Source organism: Perca fluviatilis, chromosome 16 (genome assembly GCF_010015445.1).
Source record: "Perca fluviatilis chromosome 16, GENO_Pfluv_1.0, whole genome shotgun sequence".
NCBI lineage: Eukaryota > Metazoa > Chordata > Actinopteri > Perciformes > Percidae > Perca > Perca fluviatilis.
The window spans coordinates 11,988,776-12,009,112 of record NC_053127.1 but is presented as its reverse complement, the minus strand read 5'-3'; the positions used below and the strand labels follow the sequence as shown (position 1 = coordinate 12,009,112).

The window sequence follows — 20,337 nt, the reverse complement described above, 5'->3', positions numbered from 1 at the left end:
AAATAAACAACAGGACAACACACCGTCGGAAAAAACAAGTCTTCCTGTGACCCGGTAAAACCATGTCCTAACCTCATGTGCTTCAAAATACAGTGTTCCAGCTTGAATACAGACTGGTACACTAAGTGCACACATCCAGAGAGGAGGAACAGCTCGATCAAGTGTCCAAATGAGAGGCATGTCATCTGTCAATGCTCACTATACACTGTGAGTTGCATCACTACTGTATCTGTCACTTACAGCTGGCCTCATCGCTGCTGAGCTATAGTGCATGTGGCTGTGGCTTATCTCAATCTATATTTGAGCAAGTAGTCTATTACATTTTTTTCCCAGATAAGAGTGTGTTGTCATTTATCAAAGCAACAATATAAATTGTTTTTTTAGTACTATTTATTCCCATGTGTTTTAGATAAATAAGCATGTACATTACTTTGGAGACACTGGAAGGCAGAAGCACATTACTGTAATGAACACAGTAGCTTTCTTCAAGTTCATGCTGTTGCACCTAGTCGGAGCCAAGCCTCTGAAACTCCTGCCCCCTTGGTGTAAAGTTAAAGTAAAGGTACTTTATTGTCACATACACATACATGTAGCGAAATTCATTCTCTGCATTTAATCCATCCTTCAAGGTAGCAGTGGGCAGCCATTTACAGCGCCCAGGGACCAACTCCAGATCTGAGCCAGTGCCTTGATCAAGGGCACTGACTGGAGAAGCTAGTACATGGTGATGGTGGGGGGGGAAACCGGAGCAAACCCACACAAACATGGGGAGAACATACAAACTCCACACAGAAAGGCCCAGAACAACCTAGATTCGAACCCAGAAACTTCTTGCTGTGAGGCCACAATGCTAACCATTGGGCCACCATGCTGTAATGTCTCACAAGAGAAGATGCCCAGAATACTGATCCTGTAAATCCATAAAAAATGAAAGAAATGAAACTGATGAGGATCAGTGATGAAAACCTTCTGGCTTTGTCGATGTTTCTATCATTTTTTTTAGCTCTCTTATGGGAGCACTGACTCACTGAAAACCGTATTAGTTTTTTTAAAATCATCTTTTATTGGACTTCTTTTGCCTGAAAACATGTTTGTTTGACTGCTTTTTTGGCCCGTGTCATAAACAACACACTGTGTTTTCTGATCATACACATGATCTCTGTGTCTATATATCTATATATACAGTATGTTTCTATTAAACCTCTATTAAACAATTATTCTGTGCTGCTGCTGTTATTACTCACCGTGACTAAAGATTTATCATAAACCCGCTGTAACATGCAATGCAGTCTTGGCACCTTTTCACTTTATCCTGTGTTTTCATGTGCAGACGTTATTACAGTATCCAACCTAATTAATTAGGATGAACAACAGCACAGGCTACAGCCACTGGTCATAAAGGTACAGTATATTGTCGCCTTCATCTCCAATTTGACCTGCTAATTCCATTATTTCCTTGGCCTATTGTTGATTACAATAGGTTTTAACGGTGCACGCGGCCTCAGTTGAACTTTATCAGCATGACTCATTTATTTCCTTCTGTGTAACGGGGATACACGGTATTGCAAAAATGACAAACTCAAGAAAGATGACCAGAAAAATGTTATGTAGAAATAAAAACAGACAGAGAAAGAGAGAGAGAGGAGGAGGGGGGAGAGAGAAAGAGAGAGAGAGAGAGAGAGAGAGAGAGAGAGAGAGAGAGAAAAAATGTGTGTGTGTGTGTGTGTGTGTGTGTGTGTGTGTGTGTGTGTGTGTGTGTGTGTGTGTGTGTGTGTGTGTGTGTTTGGATGGGCTCTCTCTCAGGTGAGTCCCGCCTCCCTACACGCAGCTGATTGGATAACAAGACTCATCTTGTGCTTTCATTGGCTGTGCCGCCGCCTGCAGGTAGCAGGTCCATACTTGATCTCAGGTAAAATCTACCTGAGCGCCAGAAGAGAGGGAGGTCTGTGGAAAGGTACGTAGCTTTCAGCTTCAATAAGGCGCATTTACCAGTAATAACTCTTTATGTATCCTACTTATACATCAAATTCACAGGAAGATATATTTTTATAAGTAATTATTACAATGGCAGCGAGGGTAGGACTGGCTATGAATCCGCCGCATACGACAGAAGAAAGGGCGGTTTTCACGCAGCTGAAGCCGGTGAGGATGCCGGGAGCGGACGGCGGTGAGGAGGGTTCCGTGTTTGAGGACGTCAAACCCGGGGTGAGAGTCTTCGCCAACCCGCTGAGGAAGGCCTGGCTCCGGGTGAACCGGAGGCCCGGCCTTCCTGGGTTTTTTTCATCACTGTTTATTATTTATTTTACCTTCACTTTCATGTTAACAGACAGTGTGGCTGCAGGTGCTGTTCAGTCGAAATATAAGATCGTTTTGAGGATACACAAAGCTGCTAATAACCATTGATTTACAGTTCAGCTGCATGTTGTGCAGTGTTGTTGTTTTTTACATTTATCAAGCTGCTTTTACCTGTCAAAGGAAACAGCTCACCTGTACAGACAGGCAGGTTAAAGTCCTTCACAGATACCGGACATGTTAGAAAACGCAGGTAAAGTTCACCTGGAAGCTTTAGAGCAACTAGTGGCAGTTCTGCAAACTAGCAAACTTGAATTGTAGTTCTTTAATGTAAGGGAGATTTATTTTAGAAGGCCTATATTTGTTTTTGAAGTTCCTATGAATTTATGTTGTTTTAAAGATTTTATGAACACAATGGCATTCACACACACTCAAAACACTTATTGCTTACATTTATTCTAAATATGCTATTTAATTACATAGGCCTACTGTCACATACAACATATTTATGAGAAAGCAACAACAAGCTTGTTATCATTGGTAATTGTTTGAGTGTATTTGCCCACAAAAAATATGTGCTGTGTCGATATAAATGTATTGTGAAGTTAATACCCTGCTGGCCTTTTTTACTTTGACTATTACACACATACACACACCACATGGCTTGGTCAGAGAGGAGCTAAAGACACATGAAGCTGATTGTTTTCTTAAATTATGATGGCTGCCCCTGCCTCCATGGCCTCTTCTCCATCCATCATCGCATTCCTCTGTAGATCTGTCTGTCCAAGATTATCAGTGAATGCTTGTCACTCTGATGTCAGAAATGTGCCTGCACAGAAAGTATGCCTAATCAGTCGCAGAAAATTAGTATTACAAAAGTATAAACAACACTCCCTTACCACCTTCTTTTGTTGAACACGATCACAGCAGAGACATGAAAGCTGCATTAAAGTTAAATGACTGTGAATTGTAGATCAATCCCGCGTGGTCACAACAGAGCGCAAACGGTAACCAGAAGCCTGCCTAAGGTGCTGTGTTTGGCCTCCTGCCAGGTGTTTGGTAAACAGGCGGCAGACCCTGAGACCTGAGTTTAACATTGGATTTGATAGGTTAAAGATATTTGTTCACTTTGCTCTTTTTTATTTGGGCTTTTCTATTCTGGTAGTGGATATGATGCACTCTTTTTCACACAAAGCATCACGAGTTGAGTAGGCCGGGCGTATGCTGTTGAATATTTTGCATACATAAAATGAAAGCGGTCACAGGCTGTTTCGTACTGACTTTGTTGGCATTGACAACTTGGCAGTTGCGATCATAGAAGCTAACCAACATTTCCTCGCAGCACTCAAACCTATCTGTTTCTGCATGTCTGTACAATTTGTCTTTTAAGTTAGGTGGGCATTGTGCAGCAGTGTTACTCAGATACTCTTTCTTTTTGGATCAGGAGTTTGTCTTGTCTTGTATAAGTACCTAGCCACTTTATCATACAACTAGCATAACTCTAGTATTTGTTTATATGTCTTCTATCTATGCACGGTTTGTGTAAATTGTCTCTATTAATACAATTAAATTGAATAGAATACCTATATTTATAGAATTTTTTTGCTGCTCAAATATTAAATAAACTAAAACAGATATAATAATAGAAATGCACAAAAAGGCAAAGGCTGAAGCCACAGCTTATTATGCCTGCCCTTCTCTCAGCACAACAAAGCTTTTTTTAGTTATTCTGTCTTCAAGTTTTCTTCCCGTCTTCTGTGTGATGTAAAAACACTGTACCTTCTCTGCAGATACAATAGGTCACAATGACTGTCATACACAGGGAAGAAGTATTTTATAGCCCAAATTAATGGTTTGTGTGCTTGCGGGATTCCATAAATCACAATGCAATGCAGCTGAAGATGAAGATGAGCACAGCAGCACAGGTTTTAGTTGTCAATCATTGACTTGAGCATCATAAGACAAAACCTTGTCTTGTTTGTGTGACATTCCTCGTCAGCATTGTTGCTTGAAATAAGTACATATTTAACATAAAACCATAATGTGATGTTACCTGTCTGCAACCACGCGGTTTATGTCACTTTTGTTGTTTGCTCTGAGGTTTTCCTCGAGACAAAATATCCAACTGCTTTTTTTTTCTCCTGTTTCTGTGCCTGTACCATGCTGTGCTTGATGTTATGCAAAACATGACTGTGTCAAGAACAAAGAAGTCATGTTCAGTGAAATAGTTACCCCTCAGGCAAATTTAAAGCCAGCCTGAGAGCTTTTACCTGTACTCTTGATTCATCGTGAATGTGCATGAAGACGGTTTCTCAAACACATTCCTCACAGATCACTCAGTCAGTCTTGTTTTTTTCCACTGTCACTTTGTCACTCACTGTCCATTTCATCCCTCTTTCTTCTCCTCATTTTGTTTCACAGACAGGGTGTCCAACTCTTGTCTTTTTTCTCGCTTAATTCTTTTCCTTCTCTGAGACTGAGTCTGTGTGTCATTGTGTTGGGGTTTAAAGAGCGCTTAACTTAGCTGGTGTCGTGACAGCAGTATGTTGCCCGACCTGTCTGAGCAGGGCCCGCATCAACGTGGGCCGCCTCGAGACAATAGGGAGGATCATAAAGGCCGACCTCATGAGAAAGTGGCAGCATCAGTGAAAGGCTCCAGGACTGTTGTCTTCACCCTTTTTTATCAGCGTTTGTGTACACCAAAGGATTTCTTTACCTGTCTGTAAATGAACTTAACGATCATTTGGTATGCGTCTATTGCACCACAGTTTTTAAATGTGCCAAAGTTTGTGAGGAGGCTGTTAAAGCGGTTCAATCTTGACAAGATGGAGAGAAATTAAATATAGCACACTTGGAGTCTTGAGCTTTTCTAAGAGTTGTAGTGAAGGGGCTTTCTTTTGAAATATTATGTATTTATATTTTGGCTGTGTGGGGGGAGCGTGACATGCTCTAAACCTAGCACTGACGTTATCACCTCCTTTTAGCTCTGTTATGGCCTGTTATGGTCACCAACTCTTGAAGGAAATCTCTGACTTCTAAGCTCCTAAATGCTCCACTATATTGACCAGCTAATCGCTAACTTTTATGTCTGCCATGTGGTGCTACGTAGGCAGGTAGTGTATCAGCTATAGGGCTGCATACCGAATTCAATACTTTTTAGGCACCGACTGAAATTTAATTTTTCATTTTTGTGTCTTTTGGAAGATTATCCTTTTATTTATTATTTTATTTTTAAACTTGTACCTCAGCAGTAATGGCAGAATAAGTAATTGATATGAAACTTATTTCCAGATTCTTTTGTCCATAGTATCAAGTATCGAAAAATGCCTCTTCATTCAATACCAAATTTCAATACCTAAAGGAGTAAATCTCATCAGTGTCAGTGAGCAGCAGGTTTCTTCCAAGATCTAATAATGCTCGTGATTGGCTGTTTAATGTTACACATCGTAGAGACACGCAGGAAAAACTCTACGCTACGCACTGAGACGGGCTCACGTAGTAGGAGCTGAAAAAAAAATGAAAAGATTTGTGCAGTAATGTGTATTGTTGTAAGTTTTTTTTGTTTGTTTATTAAAATTGGTATCAAAAAAAGTAATGTTAAGGAATGTAATGTTAACATTACACATAGTAATTTGATCCATTGTTAATATAAAGATATCAATTAGTGCAGCTTTAAAACCGGAGCAGTAGATGCTTCTCTTGCATAACTCCAATCACTGGTGGAATCACCTGCTTTTAATGAATGAGTTTGTTGTGTAGTGCAGCAAGCAAACAATAGCGCTCTATAGCAGTGGCATTTAACTAAACTGGTACTAAATCTGCTTGATGAGTTTGGAGATGTAAGACCAGGGTCATGGTTGAAAGAGGTCAACTTAGAGGTCCAGTATTTGTTCTGTTTGGTCTGTGATGTTTCTGCACTGAACAGACATCACCTGGATTGGAATTAATGTCATTCGATGGTGGAACATGTATTAGTTACAGGGCTGCAACTATTATTTCCATTATCGAGCAATGTGTTGATCGGTTTAGTTTGATTACTTTATTAGTAATATAGTCTATAAAACATCAGAAAACAGTAATAAAATGCCCAGCAAAAGTTCCCAGAGTCCAATGTGATGTTTTAAAGATGCCTGTTTGGTCCAAAACTCAAAGATATTCAATTTCCTATAGTAAAAAAAAAACAGTGAAACATATTTTCAAAGCAAAAGACTGCTCATCAAAACATTCTGAAGGCCTAATTTGTTTCAGTTTTGTATCAGTCTTTTGGAAGATTATCCTTTTACTGTTCTTCCAATTTTATTCTGGAATTAAACTGTTCATGTACCTCAGCAGTAATGACAGAATAAGTAACTGATATGAAACTGATTTCCAGATTCTTTTGTTGTTAAATCACCAATGGGTTTCCTGTTAGACGGAGCTTAGACAGGGGAAGTTACAGAGTAACTTCATGGCGTACAGATCAAGAGTCCGTCACAACTAATGATTCCTAAAGATCAATACTCAGATATGGTTTAAATTGGTTTTCAAGATGTGTGTTTTTTTGTTTTGTTTTTTTTTACATCCTGGGATTGTACTGGGACCTCACTTTGTTTGAGTTTATGCCTCTGATGTCATGGTTTTAACCAGACTGACCCTCTTCTACATGTTTTCCTGTCATGTCAGCCTTCCATTCTGGAATTGTTGTTCATTCCCGGGTCTTTTTTAGATCATTGTTGCCGTCTGATGAAATGGTTTTGGTTTGCCTAATAATTTGACTTCCAGCACAACACACACGGCTGCTTTGCATATGAGCAGGTGTCTGCTGACATTGAGTCTCAGCTTGTAGAATCCCACACTGATTGGTGATGGGCTAGGGAAGGAAGATTGAGCTAATTTAGACGTATTTGTCTTTATTTTTTGGATACTGGGTTAGAGGCAAAAGGACAGTTCCAGTTTCTAATGAAGGAACTTGTGTTGTGTTGGAACTTGTCCAGTGGGGCAAGTAACTTGTCCAGTGGGGCAAGTAAGAACTTGTGTTGGTTTTGATGGTATCATTGATTTGGTATTGAAGAAATACAACAAACTATTGCTTTAAGCTGTTCATCAATACATAAAAACTGGATAAACCAACAAACTTACTAAATTTTTCTGCATATTACCTCACATCCTTCCAGATACGAACCTGACTTTTAAATAAGTCATATAATCCTCAGAACCACGTAAACACCTTTTAGTAAAACAAAAAAAATTATGGCTTTTGTGCATATTGTTATTTTTTCCGCAGCTTTTTCTGTGGTTTTATTCAGCTGTGATGGAGCTGCATGATGTTGGCAAAAAATGTCCTTACTGGCTGATGAACAAGCATTTATTATATCAGCCTTATACATATGCAGACCCATAAAGCAGACCATAATAGTTTGATCCTCCTGCAAAGTGTCACACCAGCAGATCGAGCAGATATTTATCATTTGACTCATGCTGTTCTCTGTTAGAAACGGTCTGCTGATGTCATCTGTACCCATCCTGCTCGGCTGTGTATGTGTACAAGACAACACACGCAGCCCGCAGACAGTCCATTCTACTGTTCCCTAATGCCTGTGGTCGGCAAACTCATCTACTGAAGCTGCAAAATCTCTTTAATCACTAGCACTGTTAACCCTTCACTTGTCTGGACAAACATTAGAAATTGCTCCGGTGAATAAAAACAAAAGGTGAAATCATTTTGTGGTGAGACAAGAAATCTTTCAGTGTCTCTAAACATTTAGTTACATACAGGAAGTGGATCTTCGTCCACATCGTCCCAAGAAAGTGCCACATTGTCTTTATTCCAGTTTCTTCAGGCAGTTTGAACTCCTTAGAATGTAAAGTAATTCGATTGTACATATATCCTTATGCACAGTGATTATTCATAAGTATCTTGTGACATTTGAAATCAAAATACCAGTAGAGGAACTTTAACACCCCACCGCCCTCTTTGAGAAGGACCTTTTCTGTCTTTTGGGAAAATATAGAACAAAGAGTGACAAGAAATAGAATGACGCAAGAGAGAGGTTATTGTTTGGACAACCCTGACTATAAGGATGTTGCAGTTCAGTTCCAAAGAGTTCTGTACCACAATTATTTGTTTACACTATGATTAATGGCAAAGAAGAGCTTTTGAGAGTTAGAGAGTGGTGTTGGTTCATGTTTCAGCTCATTGTGATTTTAAAGGGCTGGAGCTAAGATGCTCCATTAAAAAAAAATCAACACATCGAACAAAGAAGAAGAAATTTCTGTCCACTATCGGCCAACACAGGTATTTTGGAACGTGGGATTACTGTTAACTATGAAAACACCTGTACACTCATACGTAAATATTATACAGTATAAACCGTGTTAACACCAAGCAGTTCAGTTGGTTACACATTAGAATCATAATTTTTTTGCATTTCCATTAGTAAAAGTTGTGGATAGTATGTGATACTATTTTTGGTACCACCTCAGTTGAGGTTCTAAGCAAGCAAGCTGAGCCGATACTAGAAGGTTAAGTTAACACACTACAGTGATTGGGCATAGAGAACTGTCACTGGCGTCACACAAGACATCCAGCACAAACCCGTCATTTTTAAATAACCAAGCTACCGATAATAGCGATCCCAATTTTTTTATTCACCCGACCCAGATTTTTTTAAATGGCAGCCTGCAAAACTATGGCGTACAGTACACTATACAATTGAGATTTCTCTGTTTGGTTACCGGTGAAAGGATTCACCAAGTGTTGTGTTGAAGATGATGTCATGGCAGTTTCGTGCGGCGGCGCTATGGCGATTAGCTGAGAATACCCCCTACATTGAGGGGATACTATCCGCAGTGGAAAATGAAAAGAGAGTTTGGTTTTTGCACTTAAGTATAATAGAAGTAGCAAATGAACACATGTTTAACATTGAAGTATTAACACATGTTATCAAAATGCATCAAATCTTTTTAGTTTACCAGACTTTCCCAGAAGAGTTAAAGTGGATTTTGGCCATCCAGCAATTAACTCTTACTCTTTAGTCTTCACTGTCCTGTGAAGCCAATGCAAGCCTCCATATCTCTTCCTCCATCAGCGGCCATAAAACATTCACCACAGTTTCAAAGGTTTCGTTTTTGCTCCGATGACCCTGTCATGATTTCTGCTCTGTTGATTCACAGCGTGCAGACCGGGGGGCCCCTGACACTATCAGTTCTGTTTTTTTTTATGGAGATCCAAAGGCGAATGGCCACCATTTTTCTGCATTCCTCAGAGCCATAAAGGCAAACTGGAGTGTAGACGCAGCCATTTGTTTTGTAATTAGCAAGGGAAAATGTCTGATCAAGATGGCAGACCAGTCTTTTAGGTCAGAGAAAGAGGAGAGGGGTCAAAGGGTTGTTTTTCTGTATTAGGATAATTGCTTCATTATGAGGCTGAAATGGGTAGATGTGGTTTAACCATCTGTTGAGGAGTTTATAGACATCTGATTTTATTGACCGATTTAGTTCCACCAGCCAATTCGTTTGTTCAATTTGGGAAGAGACAGGTAGGTTCTTTGACAGGTGGGGAAGTGGCAAGTCTGGGAAATTACAGAGATGCCGGTTGACCCTTGTGATTACATTTGGGTTAGTTATGGCATCAGTGAACGTCATGTCTGCTTTTTTTATTCAGGTTGTTGTGTGGTAACAATGTGCAGACTTTTCAAAATCATATCAGCTGCACTCAACAATAATATAACCGTCAGCAAAAGCAGACAAGATGTTCAGTGTGGTGGATTACTGTCCCACGCAAGAGTCTCTGCGAGTTGTTTTTCAGACTATTGGTGCACTGAATGGAAACTAGTGGCTGTAAGCCAAACAAAAACAATATACAATATGACTGCTGAAATAGATTCTCTGTGCAGTAAATGGGGCTAAAACATGAAGGTTCTGTAAGGATGGATGTCCTATTGGCTGGACGTGTGGAAACTCCCACTCCATCCCATAAACCTGAACCGAAGGTAAGATAAGATACTTTTTTAGTATCAGGCAGAAGGATTCATAGCAGAGCAGTTGTACATGTTCTCCAATTATTAACTAATTCATGGCCCGAAGATATCCTACATGTTTACCACATAAAATGATACAAAGACGTTTTGAATTGTAGTTCATCAACTAGTTTCCTTTAAGGTTGCCGAGCCTCTTGTGTAATGTTTCGGGGACTTAACATTACTAACGAGGCTCTTTTTAAAATTACTTAAAAGACAAACACCCAAATACACACACCCACACCTTTTTATTGAAAATGGCAGGGTTTGCCTATAGCTGTGCTATAAAGCTAGTGCCTTTTTATAAATGCATCAAATACAAAATGTGGTGCAGTTAGACCATCATTTTTAGGAGATTTTTTGTGGATTTCTTTTATTTTGGGAGGAGCTGCTACTTCATCTCATAGCCACACATAAATTGAGCTAAGCCAGGCTAACCAGTTAGCACATCTTTGAACAGCATACAGACATAAATAAGGGTGTCCATAAGTTTGTTTGAGGTTTAAACTTCAAAACAACTTAAAAATCTAAACTTTTGGTGCAATACAGCACCCGACCCCATGATAAGGAAACTGCGGCAGCATCCTCTGTTGGTAACATCGACATTTCTCTGCACAATGTTGTTTTTGCATGAACAGCACAGAAAATATAAATATACATTATCTAAATATAATAGGCTAAATAGGGAAACGTCAATAGCGAGAAAAGACACAAGCATTTCAGAGAGCGGAGGTTGACAGCGAGAGGGATCAACAGCAGGCCAGCAGGGGAAGTGACCAAGGGCACCCAAGGGTTACAGCTGCCAGCAGCACAGGGCCTGTTTGTGTCCTGTCCTGAAAGGCACACAGGAGCTCTCAGTGGGAAGGAAACAGAGAGGCTGTTTTTATTTTCTTTTTTTTCCATCAGTAAATACCCAACACTTTAATTTCACCGAGGGCTCAGATTGCACTGATGACAAGGCGGTGTGAGTTCAACAGCAACGAAAGATTTATCAGCTCTACGCGCACAGATGAATAAACACACAGACACACGTATTTACACAGACACTTAAGCATACACACATACAACTAATGTACACACATACAGGGCTCGACATTAACTTTTTGAGGCACTTGTCCTTTGGACAAGTACATTTACGTTTCACTATCTTTGCACAAAAGTCACTTGTCCGGGTAAAGATTTATCATTTTAATTATTTTTTTGTGTGTGTTTTGCTAATGCAGAATTCGATCAAACCGTTGAAGGCATCCAAACACTATCAACATTAATAAAATTCAGTTGAAACAGTAGAAACAAACATGTCCTGTATTGGTAAAATAGACGTAATGAGTGGCACATAACATGAAGTAACATGGCATTTTATTTTGTTTGAGTTTTAACTTGTCCAGTGGGGCAAGTAAATTTCTCTTCCACTTGCCCTACAAAAAAATCCACTTGTCCTGGACAAGCCTTAATGTCGAGCCCTGCACAGAGACGCATGCATATGCAATACCCAGAAAAAAAGCACTGGATGTTTTTGCTGTTTCTACTGAATACCATTTGAAAAAGATTTTTTGCTTTGTTTTCAAACTATAACTGTATACTATAACCATAACTATATACTGACAACTGATATTATGGTTACCCGTTTACAGTAATACAGACTGAACTGAATATGCATTAATAATTAAAACTCTGAAAAGCCTAAAATTATTTTGTCAACAATAAAAGCAGAAAAGAAAATTTCAAGACCACATTAAAACACTTCACGTGACATCCTACACACAAATATACACTTTCTGTGTGTGTGTGTGTGTGTGTGTGTGTGTGTGTGTGTGTGTGTGTGTGTGTGTGTGTGTGTGTGTGTGTGTGTGTGTGTGTGTCCGTTGACAGTGCTGACAGTGCTGGCACTTGAAGCAGTGCTGCAGAATAACAGTGTTGAAACAGGCCTTCTCTGCTGCTTTGTGCCTCCTGTTCAGCGTCTGAACACGACCTCGAGCACATCAGCACCTCGTTAGGTCATTTGTCCCAAATCATTTGATTCTGTCCACTGTACACTCTGGATTATGGTTCTGTATGGGTTGCAGTTCACACAGTTCACCTCCCATTGATAGTTCCAGAAACTCAATGTGGTTCTTAATAGCACAAAATGTACAGAAAGGTATTCAGGTTAGTTAGTATAAGCTGCATAGATTTGATGATCTGCCTCCTTTTTTCTCCCATTTGATCAGTGATGGAATGTAACTAAGTGCATTTACTCAAGTACGCTACCTTAAGTACAAATTGGATGTACTTGTACTTTACTGAAGTCTTTTCTTTTCATGCCACTTTCTACTTCTACTCTACTACATTTCAGAGAGAAATATTGTACTTTTTACTCTACTACATTAATCTGACAGTTCTAGTTACTACTTTACAAATTAAGATTTATGCAAACAAGACATGTAGTTTATAAAATATGTTTCATTATAAAATAAACTACGCATCAATAGGCCTACAAGTACAGCTGAAATGATTAGCGAATTAAACACCAAGTTAAAGGACAATTCGGCGCAAAACGAACCTAGGGGTTAATAACAGATGTTTACCCACTGTCGTTCTCTGGGACATGATTTCATGCTAATCGAATGTGTTTGTAGCTTGAAACAAGCTAGCGTGGACCTCTGATTAGCGTACAACGCTAGTATTTGGGGCACAGGGAAATTAAAAATAAATTGCAATTCATACCACTAAAAATGCTCAAAATATCAACAAACTTCAACGGTAGCATAATGAGGGTTCCTAAATGTTAACCGAAGCATTGAGAACTTTGTAAGTGTAGATAGATTTTAAAGACAGTCGCGATCTCGTATACATCTTGCTAGCTTGTTTCAAACTACAAATACATTTGATTAGCATGAAATCATGTCCCAGAGAACGACAGAGTGGGTATACATCTGTTATTAAACCCTAGGTTCGTTTTTGCGCCGGAATTGTCCTTTTTAAAGTGCCCATATTATGTTGTTGGGGGTGTTATTTTGTGTCTCTGGTGGGTGAAAAGAGGATCTGCAGAAATGTGCAGTACAATAAAAATATGGTGTTTTTTGAAAATGAAACCATGTAAACCTATTCTGGTACAACCTCAAAATACAATTATGAACCTGAAATGAGCATAATATGGCCACTTTAATTGACAAAACTGTTTTTATCCTTTCCAGTTACTAAAATGTGAGGATATTTCTGCATTTAGTACTTTTACTTTTAATACTTACATTACGTACATTTTCCTGATGACACTTGCATACTTTTACTTAAGTAGAATTTTCAATGCAGGACTTTTACTTGTAACAGAATATATTTACAGTGTGGTAGTAGTACTTTTACTTAAAGGTCCAATATGTAATATTTGTACTGTAATAAATCCAAAAATGACACCAATGCCTCATCAGATATTAAGGAAACATGTTAAACTGAAATACTATCTTTTCTGACAACAATGCTAATTTCAGTATTTTTTCTTTTTGAAATTTACATTCCGTGACGGAATTTATGTTTATGTTTTGATCTGTGTGTTGTTATCAACGGCCCAGTTTGACAGGCAGGCCGGGTTGCCAGATATACCTGTAAAAACGTAAACCCAGCGCGCTACAGCTGTAACGGTAGTACAGCCATGAAAGCAGCAAACAAAGGTACAAGATCAACGGAGATAGATTCTACATGACATAAAAAAAGAAAACAGCATGTTTCTAACAGTTGCGTGACCAGAGACGTAACAACCCCCTGGTAAATATTGGAGATGTATTTGAAAGATGGAGACATCTTAGAGCCCAAAAGGACGCAGAGTTGGCTTATTTTCTCCTGAACAGGTAAGCATTAGCTTGAGGCTAATTTATCACAGCTACTAGGGGCATTTTTGGTCATTTCAACATTTGTGTACTCACATTGAATTATATAGCTAGAGTACCCGAGTTGGTTACTCGCAAAAACAATTGAGACATAGCCAGTAAAGTGATCGCGACTGGTCCTGGCTAACGCCGCCATGCTAACCCTGTTAACTGCTAATGTTACCGGGAGGACCAGGCAAGCAGCCCACGGCTGTTTACAGCGTGTAGCCTCGTCAGCGGCTGGAGCCGACAACGGTGAGTTATTTTAAGCCACGAGAGGGGGGCTGTAAATCGGAAAGAGAGGACTGTGAGTGTGCAGTGTGTTTAGCGATTGTTGCCGTAATTCTAAGCCAATGAAGTGTGTTCCGTCGGCAAGGTAGTGGTATATTTAGCGTTTCGTATTGTTATTATTATTCTAAGACGAGGAAGTGTGCCTGACTCGCGTGTGGAGAGGACAGTGAGGTTGTTGTGTTTTTAGCGGTTCATACTGTAATTTTAAGCCGAAAAGGTGTGTCTGTCAGTTGGTTACAGAGCTCCGCGTGAGCACGGGCTTTTATGACTGTCAATATAGCCAGCATCTAACGTTAGCTACTCTGCTGTGCTGTGGAGTAATGTCTGGCTATGTGAGACTAGCATCTAACGTTAGCTACTCCGCTGTGCTGTGGAGTAATGTCTGGCTATGTGAGACAAGAGTCTAGCAACGTTGTTGTGAATGCTGCGGTCTCAGCCTGGCAACCCCCTTGAACTTCAAGTCTGGGCAGGAGGGGGCGGGGGAGACGACTGTCCAGTATTTTGAATTGGTAGTGCAGTAACTATTTTAACCGCTAGCTGCCAGTATTACACACAATATTACATATTGCACCTTTAAGTAAAGGATTTGAATACATCTTCCACCACTGCATTTGGTGTGTGTGTGTGTGTGTGTGTGTGTGTGTGTGTGTGTGTGTGTGTGTGTGTGTGGTGTGTGTGTGTGTGTGTGTGTGTGTGTGTGGTGTGTGTGTGTGTGTGTAAATATACATGTTTGTTTTTCTAGTTTTAATCAAGGACTAATAAAATCAAATGATTAAAATCATTTTCACTGAGCATCATCATTTCTAAGTTAATTTGTTGATTACTGTTATCTTAGCCATGATAAAAAGTAAAGAGTAACCTCTCAATTAAACATGCATTCAGTAACACAACTGAGGAAAATTAGTGTTGCGTTGAAAAGCTGTCATTACGTCCATGCAGCAGCAGCAAAATGTTCATAGAATGTGGTTCTTTGAATTCTGCGAGTTTGTGTGCAGCTTCCTGATCAACAGTTACTTTGAATCCATTCTGATTTCCCCATCAGATTAGCTGCCCTCATTCATGCTTCAGTATCAGTTTCATAATTAACTCACTTTTCTCTCTGTCTTGGTTCTCTCATTTCCTTGTACTCTTTTTTTTTTTTTTTTTTTTATTGCTGTCCCTCCTCCCCTCCTTCATCCTTTCTTCAGCGCTGTGTATCTGTTGTCACTCTGAGGATCAGATTTGTCTGGCAGGTCTATTTTTACCTGACCGTGTTTAAGATTTGCTATGTCTTTCTCATGCCTTCAGCCTTTATTTTGGTTTGGTTTGTCTTCTTCACGCATCACACCACATCCATCGACCACACCCATGGAGGGAACTCTGTGTGTGTGTGTGTGTGTGTGTGTGTGTGTGTGTGTGTGTGTGTGTGTGTGTGTGTGTGTGTGTGTGTGTGTGTGTGTGTGTGTGTGTGTGTGTGTGTGTGTGTGTGTGTGTGTGTGTGTGTGTGTGTGTGTGTGTGTGTGTGTGTGTGGTCTCTGCAGCACAGATTCTGAACGTAACGGCCTGTGCACCTCTAAAGGAGTGACTCTCCGCTTCATGAAGTCTGAATGACACACACCAGTTAATCAGGATTGAGATCAGATAATGCCTTTTTATATTGTCAGTTCTGTTTAGTGCGTGGAAATACCAGTGAAAAGGGCACGTAAATACAGAAATGTTTTGTGACACCACCATTTTAAGTGAAAAGTTTTTTTAAGTCTAGCCCGAAGTTGCAATAGCACATTTTACAAGAGGTGAACGTTTTAGTCAGCCATTATTAATCAATTTTAAATCTTTGAGTTGGTTAAAAAACAAAAGTCTTTTCCTTTTTTGCTGTTTAATACGACCAACAGAGTGGTGCATCTGTCTTTATAAACAATCTAAGTTATTACAGCACATAATTTTCTTTCTTTACTCTAATTGACTGACAACCAGGCAGGATGACAGAATTAGAAATGAGGAAATTGGAGAGAGATACTCACCTGCAGCAACCAAAATGACAATCAGGTCAAATTTCTAAGCTCGCAGTTTAAAATGAAACACATCTCCTGTGGCTTAAATCTGTTTCTGCATTATGATTCTTCAAAGGTTCCGATCTCTCCCTTTTCTTTACTTGACATGTATTGCATTGCAGCTTTACACGTCTTGTGCCTTAATTGCATCTTTATCTCTTTATTCCAAATGAAATGCAAATGTACACACACCACTTCCTGTGTCAAGCAACAAGCAACAGTTGGACTATGCAATCTTAAATTAGTAAAGGGAAAAGCCTTTAACTGTTTAGGTAGTCATTTTTTTTGCGACTCCAAAACTTACCTAAAGATCAGCTGATGAATGCCGTTAGCAATAACATCAATAGCTCTTCATTGTTTGCTTTTATGACTCAACTATTTGTAGATTATAATTCCAACCTAACGCAATAACAGTTCACTGATTAATACATCTCCAAACATGTAGCAGGTGCTTACTAGTGGAACATATTGCAGCCCTTAAGCTGTCGATTTTGTCAGGACCGTTAGCTCCACTGGGAAACAGGAATGTGAGCTATGATGGAGGGCAGGATGGTGAAGGGATGGAGGAGTAAATCTTTATGTATGTATGTGTGTGTGTGTATATATATATGTATGTGTATGTATATGTATATATATATATATATATATATATGTATATGTGTATGTATATATATATATATATATATATATATATATATATATATATATAAATATACATATACATATACATATACATATATATATAATATATATATATATATATATATATATACATATACATACATATGTGTGTGTGTGTGTGTGTGTGTATATATATATATATATATATATATATATATATACATATACATACACATACATATATATATATATTATATATACATATACATACACATGTGTGTGTGTGTGTGTGTGTGTATATATATATATATATATATATATATATATATATATATATATATATATATATAAAAACACACACACACAACAAAAAAAAAAAAAACAACACACACACACACAACACACACACACACACACACACACACAACGTTCCCTGATGCTATTTTGCGGCTCCATGGCTGCAGCAATCCTCTCCAGACTTGAGGAGATGCACCCGAGAGGCAACATCGCCACCCGGTCAAGACGGGCATTTATTACTTTGCTGCATCCCGGACAGCTCACGCTGGCGTGCGCCAGACAAATCCGCCGTTATAATAGCAATCCGCCATGGAACAAGCACGCCTGCTCTTAAAGGGAATGTGAGATGACGCTCTGATTGGTTTATTGCATGTTACGCCCAAACCACACCTAGCTACTTCAGACCAACCCATTTTAGATTTGCGTCGGGCGCAAGAGTCCTTTATCCCGCCAGCATAATAGCAACAGCGCCCGAGATCCGCCCACAAAGCTACTTGCGTTTCACGTTTGATACTTGGGTTTCAGATCGTTAAAATAGGGCCTACAGTGTGTATATATCATACTGTGTGTGTGTGTGTGTGTGTGTGTATACATACATACATACATACATCTCAACTGTGGATTGGGTGGAACTGAGACATGTCTCAGCCACCTTATCACTATCTGCAGCCCATTAATCTCACAAAATAATTACAGCCGTTAAACAAATACTCCAACCAAATACTGCACCCAAAGGGAGCAGCTGCTGCTGCTGTGGATGTGTCCACAGTGTTTGGCAGTGATGGTGCAGCATTTTATATAGTGATAGTTCTGTATTGAAAAGAATGTCATGTTTTGGAGCTTTATTCTCTTAACTTGCCGTTTGGCACCAATCAACATTTAAAAAATACATACAGGGATAGGAGAAATTCGGACTTGGATACAGACATTGACATAGAATAGACTAGGATTTATGAGTTTGAACCGCCACAATCCAGGACACACCTCAGTGTTCATGAACTAGTTGGCTCGGGTGTTCTGTTTACATGGCAATGAGCTCACCTCTGACCACTGACTGAAACCCGGTTCATATTCTGGTGTAAAGCAAAATGCATGGTAAAGAATTTGGGAAATCACTTGCAGGTTGTAGAGAATAACTAGTTATACACCCAGTCCTAAAGAATTTGCAATAAAAAAATGTAGTAAATTGCAATTTCATTACACATGTTGAACTCTTCCTTAAACCTCCTCTCTTCTTTGTTTCTTTTCAGATTCGATTAGAGTTGGACAAATATCTCCCCCAGGTCAACAGTCCTCTCTTGAGTAACTTGATTGACACTGTTGACAAGAAATACAGACGAGATAGCGCCTCTGTGGTTGACGAGTTCTTCTCAGAGGACAAAACTGCTGCCCCTTACAGCCTCAACATCAACGTCATCCTTCCCAGCACCACACACCTCCGCACAGGCCTCTACCGGGCCAACCCCAGGACTCTCACGGCGCAGCAGATCAAGATAGAGCCCGGGCTGGAGGTGCCCTGCTCCGTCCCCACCCAGGCCCTGCCGGACTTCACCTCTGTCTTCAGCGTGCCGCCTGTAGTCAACAACGTTTTCATCAAACCAGAGATGAGCTCTGGAGGAGTGGTAACTGGGGCCGCAGGGTCCCAGCACCAGCACCAGCAGCAGCACCAGCAGCAGCACCAGCAGCCAAATTTGGATACAGAGCTTCACATTGGACCTCCGGCCCCCCAGTCGCAGGTCTATGCTCACGTGCCCATCACCAGCTGTGCTGACCTCACCATGACTCTGTCCCATGCCAGCCCGTCGGCACATGCCTCCACGAGTGGCAGAACCATGCTGAATCTCGGCAACGGCAACTACATGATGGCTGAGCACCAACTACCCCAGCACCATGGTTACTACCAAGCCTCTCCGACCAACTCATCCCAGCACACAGCGCCCCACAGCCTGCCACCCTCACCCCCAAACTCTCAGCCAGGGAGCCCAGACGGTCAGGCAGAGCTGCTCAGCTTATCACCCCATCTTCAGCCTCCATACCTGCAGAGTATGGGAGGGATAAAAGTGACGGGGTTGTCCCCGCATGCCATGCTGATGACACACGGCCAGGGTGTCCTGACAGGTCCCAAATACAACAGGCGGAACAACCCAGAGCTGGAGAAGAGGAGGATCCACTTCTGTGACTACCCAGGTCTGTGTTTTATTTGCATGTAACTTTACATCCCAGTAAAACATGTTTGTCTTAATTTAAGAATAATGTTTCATTGAGTGAGCTTAATAATTCTCCCCTGGGGGCAAGACACATCTTTGGTTTTAACAGTTCTTCTACTTTTTTAAAGGATTTTAGACTTCTAACAATGTCTTCAAACTAAACAGATTATTCTACCAGTTGCAAGACCGCGTCACTGAAATTAAAGCTTCATTGGCAGCATCTTTCATTTACATGCTTACAGGCCAGTATCAAATGCACTCTCTACACATTATCAGCAGCAGAATCCGTTTGTGCGAGTAAAAGGTAAAAATGCCAAACCTCGTAATTTGAAAGCAACCGAAGATGGATGAAAAGGGCATTTCATGCACACAAACCCTTCTTGATTGTCAGGTTCTTACCTTGTAGCTTTCCTACTAATGCACAGGATAAAAAAAAAAAAAAAAAAAAAAAAAAAAAAAAAAAAAATATATAAAATAAAAAAATAATAATAAAAATATATATAATAAACACAAATATATATATATATATACACATATATATATATGGCGATGCCACACACTGATCAATATTAAGCCTTGGGCAACATACAAAACAGTTTGCACTCAAATATCTGCCCATACGCACAAAGAGAAAATATTGAAGCGCTACTACTGTATACTTTTATTTTTAACACAATACGCATAATCAGAAGCTGGAGCCCTGTAAGATTTCCTGGGCTTTCTTAACGGTTTGCTACACAAGTAACACATGAAAACAAGT

General features: G+C 39.9%; 1 protein-coding gene across 1 annotated transcript in view; it reads left to right on the top strand.

The window, feature by feature from the left end:
- Positions 1-2,064: 2,064 nt before the first annotated feature.
- The window catches only part of klf5l (Kruppel-like factor 5 like), a 29,452-nt gene continuing 11,179 nt past the window's right edge, over positions 2,065-20,337 (top strand). The window contains exons 1-2 of the mRNA XM_039778186.1: positions 2,065-2,205; positions 18,621-19,557. Of these exons, the coding sequence (XP_039634120.1) occupies positions 2,065-2,205; positions 18,621-19,557 (1,078 nt within the window). The remainder of the gene's footprint in view (positions 2,206-18,620; positions 19,558-20,337) is intronic.